The sequence below is a fragment of the Jatropha curcas genome, chromosome 6, assembly GCF_041381405.1.
Source record: "Jatropha curcas cultivar XTBG-Jc1 chromosome 6, XTBG_Jcur_1.0, whole genome shotgun sequence".
Classification (NCBI taxonomy): domain Eukaryota; kingdom Viridiplantae; phylum Streptophyta; class Magnoliopsida; order Malpighiales; family Euphorbiaceae; genus Jatropha; species Jatropha curcas.
Genome location: NC_143156.1, coordinates 20,457,447 through 20,467,751, shown reverse-complemented (window position 1 = coordinate 20,467,751; position 10,305 = coordinate 20,457,447). Strand labels below are relative to the sequence as shown.

The window sequence follows — 10,305 nt, the reverse complement described above, 5'->3', positions numbered from 1 at the left end:
GTTGCTGGTTGGCTATCACCTAGGTAAGTTTTCTAGAATTCCTACAAAGTTGTTCAAAGCTGCTTCTATTTAAAGATTCGAATTTTTGACGAGGGTCAAGTTGCTAATATTGCCTCCTGTTTGTTGTCGATGAATGGTGCTACTGTATCAACCTGAACTTAATTAACAGCTGAATTCAAATCGTTGGCCATTAACGTTGAGAAAGAGATGTGAAGTACAAATAGGACTAAAAGAAAATCTGACTGTTCCATGTTCACTGCACCAATTGGCAACATCTAAGATATCAAAGAATATTTTGAAAAGTTGTGTTTTTTTGATTTTCAGATTGCATACCCTTATGAGAATTAGGGTAGTATATATAAAGGCATTTCCTAAACTCTAAGTTAGCATTTAAGAATGAACACATCTTCATATCTACTTGCAATTCTTTATCAAATATTCATTTTAATCACTGTAATTATGAGAATTTCATATATAAATTTCCGATTAATCCATAATAAATATTTATATTCTATCACTTCTTAATAAACTTTTAGCTAATTCCGTTGTTTTTATAAAAGAAATAGCAATATTCTGTGTCTGGTTTTAGAAAGTGGAATCCCGTCCCTCCTAATTTCACTGCGCTTGTTTTGGATTCTAATTTGGCTTAATGGAGTTTACATATTTTCCATAAAAGAAATAGCAACGTCATTAGGTGAATTTTGTCCTTTTAAGCCGCGAAATTTCTCTCACATGTTAGGTTTTGATCTTTATGTTATGCCAAGAAATTTCCCCCTCGCGTCTATTGCGATCCTTCGATCGAGGTATGAGCACATGTCTTGAACCTGACAAATACCTACTTGAAATATAAATATTATTAGGCCAGCTCAGCTCTGGTCCTACATGCTGATTCTTCTTCCTCCCCGCAATTTCATATCCTTTCCTACTAGATCCTCTCTCCCTTTCTACTTCGCCAAAAGCCATTGAACTCAAAGCTTACCGTAGATCTCAAAATTCAATGGCGGGAGTCATTCAAACCTTATTTCTCACACCTCCCTCACCTCAAAAGCTGTCTTATCACCACCGATTCTCTAATTTCCGGCCAATCTGCAAGCCATACTTTACCCGCTCTTCTACCATTTTCAATCCGAGCCGTTCGATCAAGATTCCTACTAGAATCAGAGCATGCGAACGATCTGATAAGGTTCTTTTTGCAATTCTAACTAATTATAATCTTCATTTTCACTAATATACGAGTTGCATGGCGAAGTTGTAGAATTCATTTGGAAATGATAGGATTTGGTTACATGAACTTTAGTTTTGATGGGTGAAACTACCATTTCCATCATAGCCTAGTACATACAATTTTTTCTTTTTTTGATTTTCTCTGTCATTGAAGGTTTATTCATTGCATCGTAGGTATATGGAAATGGAAGTGGAAGTGGAAGTGGAGCTGCTAAAGCTTCGGGTTTGTCATTGGGGAATCAGCTGTCAACTTTTGTAGACAGGAATTTTCTTCCACTAGGTAATGATACTTGTTAATTAGTTTTAATTTTAGTTATCGAAGTCTTTAAGATACTATTGGTAAAATGTAATACAATACTCTATAATGTAATGTAGTCAAATGCATTTTATGGCTTACGAGATGTAGCCTCTGGTTATGAATTCATATCTTAATTTGGTTTTCTTTTTCTTGTTATTTATTTATTTTCTTATTATTTTTGCAGCTCTTATTGGTGGAGTACTGTTAGGACTTGCAAATCCAAGTCTTGGTTGTATTGCTGATAAATTTTATCTATCAAAAATTACTACAGTTGGGATATTTTTCATCTCAGGTCGGAGTATCAGTCATTTCTTGTGTTGAGGTATTGAATCATTTATATTTGCAATATCCTCATTTTGCTTTCCTTATGCCTTTTCACTTTTACAGGTTTGACATTGCAAAATGGGGAAATTGGTGCTGCTGTAAAAGCTTGGCCTGTGGGACTTTTCGGCCTTGTATGTCCTTGATTTTCTTTGTGCCATTATGCATTTTGTCCTTTATAAATTTTGTCCTTTCTTTGTTTTTGTGAAATTTGCTTCTTTATATTATTTTTTCATCCTTCTTCTTTTTAGTTGTTTTCTTTTATACATCTTACTCATATGATGTTAGAAATTGATGAATATTTCCTTCTTCTTTTTCTGTGAACTGGTACGATTTTTTCGAAATAAATTTTTCTATATAACAATGGAACAAATGATGATGAGGAGCATTTTGGAAATAAAAACTTTTGGAGATTCATTTCTTCTTATTTTGTTCAACTTTTAGTCAAAGAACTACTGAAAAAATTAATTATTATGTTATTCTTGTTATTGATCTGATGGTTGAATTGGTAGCATAACTAACTATGCAAATTGTTATCTCCTAAACTACAATTGAGATAACGAGTCCAGAAGAAAAGGAGTATAAAAAAATTTCCCAACATTTATCAATTTCATGCTTGTATTAGTTTACCCATTGACTACGAAACCCTACACTGAATTTAGTTATGCATGGGTGTTCTCAGAATACAAACGTTTTCTTTTTTAGTTTATAGGGAAATAATTTTAATGGAGCACTTTCAGTTTTCTACATGCCATGCTTTCCATAATCTATAGCTCTGAACTAGTAAGCAGTTGGAAAGGTTTGTGAATTATTGTTTCTTACCTTGTTATGTAATGGTGATGCTTTAATGTAGAATGCCTTCCATTAACATTGATTGATTGAAGATGCTTACACCTTGTTGCGACTGGAAGTAAACTGAGTCAGAATGAGCTTTCTTGTTATATCTTATCATTGATGTTTTGTTCTAAGTGTCTTTTACATGTTCATCTAAGAAATGGTGGGAGCTTTTGTAAAACTGACAACAAGCTACTGAATCATAGAGGGAAGGGAGTATTTTTGGACATTTCAAGCATCTTATAAGCATTAGTTTTAACATCTTATAAACCAGAGCATCATGGTTATCACTTGTCATGTTGCATAGGTAGTATTCATTGTAATATAGATGGTTGATTCATGATCCTCTTTGAATGCAGTTTTCCGTTTTATTGTTCACACCATATTTTTCAAAGATGATTTTGCAAATTCAGCTCCAGCCACAGGAATTTGTAACAGGTAAGGGGGAGCTGTTGGTAGGTGAGAATAAGGGAAGAAAGTGGTAGATCAATTACCTGTTCGCTTGCCAAAGGAAAATTTTAGTTTTTGTAGGTGAAAATGTTCTGTTACTCTTCTTTCAAAATCAGTCCACAATAGCTGTTTTGGCCATTAGTTCCAAAATGCTAGCATTTTGCTCTACTTTCCAGATAAGCAGGGGTATACTGGAAACTGATGTACCACCTGATACAATGGTAGTGAATAATGTTCAAAATCATTGATAGTGCTGGTGGATAATGAGGAAACTAGTGTCACACTTGAAATATTAACTGCATTGTAAAAAAAACCAAATTTTCATCAATCATGCTTGAAAAAGTTTTGAATGATTTAATTGTTATGTTTAGTTAGGTTATGCTTATCACTTTAAAGAAACCATAAACTCAGGCTCCTTGTGAACGGTTAAGGCCTATTTATGCTGTCAGCTAAGGTTCTTATAACTGAATATATACCTATTAAGGTTTGGGCATTAGAACTAGCCAACTTTGGTACTTGTTGTAGCATCCTCCATTACATTTATGAATGATAATTTTTTATCCTTAATCATATGCACAAGTGTCAATTCATCTGAATGATCACTCGTGTATGTTAGTTTACAAAATTTGTGATGGTAGCCTAAAGGAACTTTTGCCATTTATTTTGTGGCTGGCTCAGGGCAGTGGTAGAGATAATGTTTATATCTTTGATACCAAAAGTTTCAGCTTGAGTTCCTTTGTTCTGGGGTTCCATTATTTTTATTCCAGGTTCCTGACTTGGACACTTTGTATGACACTCATACATCCTTTCTAATCTATTACCTAAGCAAAAAAGAAATGGAAGATGATGTTATCATATGCAGTTGTGTGTATGTATCAGTATACAGTTGACTTTTGTTTGTCTGTTCATGCATTTATGTATGGATAATATTTTAAGAGCTTACAGCAATTCCATTGTTAATTATGATACCTTTGTTTTTGGCTGTTGGAATGTTCTAGTGCCTTGTTTTTGGTCATTGGAGTTCAAAAATATTTATATTGTTGGATCTTTCAATGTATGTACCTTTATGTTCCCCCCACCCCAACCCCCCCAATTAGGGGTTTCATAATATCATATAAAACGGTGATTGGCTACTTTATAGCTTGATAGCAAACTGTCCAACATAGTCAATCTTTCCCACAGGACTGGCTTTCTTTTGCTGCATGCCAACTACATTATCAAGTGGAGTTGCTCTAACTCAGGTTTGTTAATTTCATTTTTCTTTTTTTATGTACATTTACTTTTTTTTTCCCTTAATTTTCTCGCAAGGAATGACTTTATATGCTTAATGGCATCTTTTCATTCCTCAAATGCAGCTGGCTGGAGGAAACTCAGCACTTGCTCTAGCAATGACAGTGATATCAAATCTTCTAGGAATTTTGATTGTAAGTTATGTGGACAGGGGACTTGGTGTCTGTTAAATTTATCCTATTGCATGTGAATTAGAACTGTTAAGGATGCAACTGGGCTGTTTGCATAGGTGCATTAAATTGCTGCATGATTTCTCTGACATTAGTATTTATAAGCATAATTGTGTATGAGGAGTTTAATTGGTTGCCTTTAAACTGTCCCATAATTTGAGATCTTGACTGTCCATTTTGTCCTGTCAACAGTATTCGTAAGCATAAAAGTAATGGCAGATATTAAGTAAAAATGCCAATATACAAACATATTTTGGTCTATTTTAAATCTTGATGGTTTTTAATATGATGTTGTCCCAATGGAAAACATTTAAGATGATGGTATTTATATTCATTGATATATTATTTTGCTTAAACTCCTGTTCTTCACTACATTTCATACTTATTGCTCACTGAAAGTGTGATACTGGTTATACTGGTTGTAGGTTGGTGTATCTGTTCCATTTTATGACTCTTTTTCTCTGTTTATTTTCACTATCTATTGTATATCACAGGCTTTTCCTTCATTTTATTTCTGCTAAAGTCAATTTATTTGCGCCAATTTTCAGATACCCTTTTCTATCTCCAAATTTATAGGTGCTGGTGTTGGTGTATCTGTTCCAACTAAGCCACTGTTGAAAAGTCTTGTTCAAATGCTTCTAATCCCTCTTATTGTGGGAAAGGTAATATTCTGGTATCTTTTTGGAACCTGCTAAATGAACACAATGCCGTGATTGTACAGAATTATGTTATCATTAAAACTGGGGCCTCACTGAAATTCTGAAGTACGTGGGTCTACATGAGATGTCCAATAATTGTATAAATCATTTATGAATTTTAATTCGATTCCCCACCCATAAAATCTTAACTTTCTGTGAGCACATTTATTAAAAATTTTAATTTCTATATTTTAGCAGATAGCTGTGGTGATATTATCATTTGTTATCAATAATTCATATCTTTTGATCTACAGGTTTTTCGGGAATCCTCCAAAGGTAAGTTTTTATTCTATTGAGAAGTTTGCTGGCCTTTCTGTAATATTTTAAAATGAATCAAATATGTGGATCCCAACATTTAACTACCATAGAAGTAACTCCTTTGTCAAATAAATTAATTAGTTTTTCTGAAATTGTTCTCTTTTCTCTTTTCATAATTTTCTTTGCTTACCAAAAAAGGGAAAGGCACTTTATTCTATTTGGAAATTCCTCTAACAAGGCATCTGTATAGGAAGGAACATTAGGAAGCACATGAAATTGTCCGCTATTCAGTAATGTGAAGCTGATCTTGGGAGAAAGAATGTGGAAAGTACTGTCATTCACTATTCTTTTACATGAAACGGTTGTTGTCAGTTAACCTTTATGGTTGCAACCTAAAACTGAACATTGACTGTTGCATCAAACAATGACTTGTATTTAGCTCATGCTCCATGCATCATAGTTAGCTTGGTGAAATATTCACTTGAAATTTGAGGAGAAATAGAAAGAATATATATGTCATCTATATATGGAGAATAACTGTTGAAAACAACTTTGAAACACCTTTTGAGATATTGTATTTTCTACTGAGATACTATTATATGCCTCTTTCAGGAATGGCAGATTTTGTTGATAAAAATCGGAAGCTTTTCTCGAAGTTGAGTGCAATCTTCCTCAGTTTAGTAAGAGCCCCATGCCTTCAATTGCTTTTCCTTTTATTTTATTCTTTTTGTTTTTGAATTTTGTTTTACCTATTTAATTGAATGTTTTTTTCTTCCAGCTTTGATGGCTATTTTGAAATAGAGTGTCTACCATACAAACAAAATCTATTGTAGTTTATATAAATAGATTAACATTTAAGCTGAAAGACAAGTTAAAGTTCAATTTTTTGGAAATTTATACTGGCTTAAGAGAAAAGAGATGCACTGTGGCTTAACCTGTTACCTGTTTCAGAATAGTGATTTAAGGTCTTAACTATTCATTTTGCTAGTCACTGATCAGTACTGTAAGTTTAATCTTTTTCAAAAATAATTGGTTATTGTGTTGTCTATAGATTAATTTTCCTATAGCTTTTTGGATGTAAAGTTTTGGATTGTAAATCCCATGATATATAGTAGTTATATTGGTGTCATCCACAGTATTATTAGAGTGTAATCTGGTGAATGGCTTCAATTGGCTAGTACTTCAAGTGCACATACACCAGATATCAGAGATCCAGTAACCTATATAGCTTCATTTGAACTATTTTGATCAAACAAAAAAGTTGACACCTCCTTCTGGGATAACTTTCATCATCTTTTTTTTTTCTCCAATTGGCACTTGAGAACCTCACTTGAGTCAGTCTACTATTGGCCTTTTGTGTGGAGAAGCTGTGGAACTAAGCAATAGAAAGAGCTAATACTCGAGATATTTGAACTAAGAATCGCTTTCCAAATTGAGCAAGTGTTATTTTCAAAATTAACGTAAAGTTGAGGATTGCAGTGGGAAACAATTGAAATGCTTGTCCAGCTGTCAGGTAGAATAATGAGCCCTATGTGTGCATTATTTGTGTTTCAAACAGCCATTTAAATTGAAGTCATATAACAACTAATTTTGAATGAACTCGAGTTGATGAGAATTAGCACAATGATGGAGATTGACATGATTGGAAGGCTTTTACCAGTCATCTAATCATGTTTTTCTCATAGGAGGATGACTTACTCTTGTAATTTTTTCCTTTCAGTTACATGATAATGAATTATAAACAAATAACTAGTTTCTCCTTAATTGTTGAAAAAACCTAAATGTTACATGTGTGTCATTGTCAGTTTTTATTTTTAAAGAAGTCATATTGAATTGAATTCTAAAGCTTTTATATTTGATTAGGCTCCATGGATACAAGTAAGCAGGTCAAGCTCGCTGCTCTTAATGGTTAAGCCTGCTGTTTTCCTTATAGCTATTGGGATGGGAATGTAAGTTTTCCACCTTATTTTCGTCATACCTTTTAAGTTTAATGTTTTCTAAAAGATTTTAATATATATATATATATATATATATATATATAAATATATATCATCTGCTTGGCAAAGCACAATCAAATAGGGTCCATTAGTTAGGCCCAATGGGCTGGCAATTTCATATTGGCAAGTAAATGTCTCCCAAATTTCACCATATTGGTGTAAACTTCCACTATAACGTAAGAATCCTCAATACCCACACCCTTAAAGAGAACGAGGATACCAACTAGGCTGTACCTGATGACAGCTTTTGAGTAATAATATTAATTTTCTTCGGAAATTAGTATTCTCCAGTCATTAGCTATAGTCCCCTTGTTTAATATCTGCCCCCATAATGCATGTATTTGTACTGATTCTGGAAGTGAAACTTCAAATTCATAGACTTGCCCTTTTAGGAACCCTTTAGGTTGGTCTAAAGTCATGCAGAGTTTTTGTAGCTAATGTAGGTTGAAACATTCATAATATTTGTTACTTTTACCTTGGGGACGAACATCTGGTGTTATGGTTGGATTCAGAAATTGAAAATTGCTAGTGCATGGATTTAACCTTTGAAAGGAAACACTATTATTAGTTAAAAGTTTAGGACCTGTCTGATTCCACCTCCGAGCAGCTGAATAAAGGTATTGGCAGCAACCTTTCATTATACTTGGGTTGGGATATTGCCAGTACACAGGGAGAAAGAGGAAGGGAATGCGTGGGTTGCTGTAATGGCAGTGATGGATGCAAATGTTATAAATTGCTGATATCATTCTGTAAATGGATGTAATGTAAATTTCAGCTTGAAATGTAAAGAAATTGGCGAGATCTCACTTGTGCCCTTCATTCTCAGTTGTAGTGGCTAAACAAGTTTTTGCTTCAATATAGCGTCATCAGCTGACTAAACTGTCTCCCTTTGTTGCAGAATTCTGCATTTATTCCTACTTGGTTTTAATGCTCTCGTTTTACAAGGCCTCTCAACTGTATCTGGTGGTGACCAATCAGTTTTTGCCAAGAAAGAAAATGCCAGTGCTTTTGTCCTTGTCACAAGCCAGGTGAAGTTTGATTGCATCCTCAATTAGATACGTCTTGTAAAAAAAATTCCACTACCAATCCCAAAATGCTTGAATTTTCTCTGTACTGTCCAAAGGTGCACGGGTTTTCTATGAGAGAAATGTTGGCTATTATGAATTTTTCGTGGATGGGAGCTGGAGAGAAATGGACTGAGAATTATTTTCACTAGCATTTGCTAACAATATTTTCCACTCATTTTTTCTTTATTGATTTTTTGAGGCTCGGTATGTTCACATGCTTGTGTAGAAAACTCTTCCAGTGTTAGTGGCAGTAGTGGAACAGCTTGGTGGTGCATTTGGTGAAACCGGTTTGCTGGTTCTTCCTTGTATTGCTGCACACTTGAATCAGGTTTTTTAATATTCAAAGATTTTCTTTTTCCTCTTTTTTATCCTCCACAAGGATCTGACATTAAAAAATAAAATTGTGTAGATCATTATCGATTCTTTTCTTGTCAATTCCTGGCTCCGGAAGGATTCTGCATCGAAACAAGTGAAGTTAGCCTGAGTCATGGGAATGCATACCATAATTATTCGACACAAGCAAATATTATTTGCAAACACACGGAGTTTGTATGTTACTGGTGCAAGTGGTTAGCAAATCTGACAATCGAGTCTCGTATCAAGAGGATGTAGATTTGCAAGAATTTTGCTACAGGCCACTCTTACGTGCATTGGTCTCCTCCATCTTGCATCCCCAGACACACACACACCTTGTGTTTTTGCTCATTGAAAGAATAAATTGCATGTATCTGTAGTTAATATAAGTAGGGACTTGAACTCAATATTGTTTATTGAATTGCCAACTCATTGTTCTGTATTGTTTTCTTTCTCTTTTCTCCTGAGGCAGGACCAATCTAGTTTTATATTTGTAGCCAGCTTTTTCTAATTGGCATGCCTATTTGAAACATGATAAATCCGTCGAAGCTTTAACCCCCATACAAGGCTTCAATTAGTTTCAACCTATGGACATTGGAAGACTTGAAAAGCTGTACATGGTATTTCGAAGAAATGTGAATTTTATTTAATTTGCAGATGGACTTTGATGTTTGATGAATTATAAAATTGTGCCGACTTATATTTAGAATTATTAGTTTTACTGGTTTTTATCCTCGTTAAGCATAGAATTTATTGGCCCATTTTATTAATTTTGGAAAAGTTTAATGCAAAAATAACTAATTTTATGATATAGTGTAAAAATTTTATAAAAGTACATGAAATATGAATTGAAAATAAATTTTATTAAAGTACATGAAATTTATTAATATCAATATGGAACAGTGTACATGGGAGATTTATTTATTTTTCCTCCGGCGAGGAATGGACAAAATAAGGTTTACATAATATGCATAGGTTACAAGCCAACTCTTTGTGAATGTTACTCTGTTTTATAATAACAACACAGGTCCAAACTGGGATAATTTTTAAAACAAATTCAAGCCGTGTAAGGTAGGTTTGAATTACTGGACCATCTGTCAAAATCAGAGTTCAATTATTAGAAAATACATTTATGAAAATAGCCACCAAATTAATAATTATATTTCCTCAGTCTCATTTTATTTGTTTGTTATTCATTTTTTTATATCTCAAAATATTTACTAAATTTATATATTTAAACAATTATTTTTTTATAATAATTTTTATAATTGTTTATTAAATGAAGTGTTTTTACTAATATCTTAACGAGTTAAGGGTAAAAAAAGAGCAAAATAATATTTATTG

The 10,305-nt window shown here is 33.4% G+C and overlaps 1 protein-coding gene across 1 annotated transcript; it reads left to right on the top strand.

Moving 5' to 3' along the window:
- Nucleotides 1-708: 708 nt before the first annotated feature.
- Nucleotides 709-9,619, top strand: LOC105636109 (Sodium Bile acid symporter family). Its single transcript, XM_012219281.2, has 14 exons — nucleotides 709-1,183; nucleotides 1,399-1,504; nucleotides 1,707-1,814; nucleotides 1,910-1,977; nucleotides 3,037-3,115; nucleotides 4,310-4,368; nucleotides 4,483-4,551; nucleotides 5,136-5,249; nucleotides 5,540-5,561; nucleotides 6,156-6,223; nucleotides 7,407-7,492; nucleotides 8,439-8,568; nucleotides 8,834-8,935; nucleotides 9,017-9,619. The coding sequence occupies exons 1-14, from the start codon at nucleotides 998-1,000 to the stop codon at nucleotides 9,089-9,091; spliced, it is 1,272 nt and encodes a 423-aa protein (XP_012074671.1). The 5' UTR covers nucleotides 709-997; the 3' UTR covers nucleotides 9,092-9,619.
- Nucleotides 9,620-10,305: the final 686 nt, after the last annotated feature.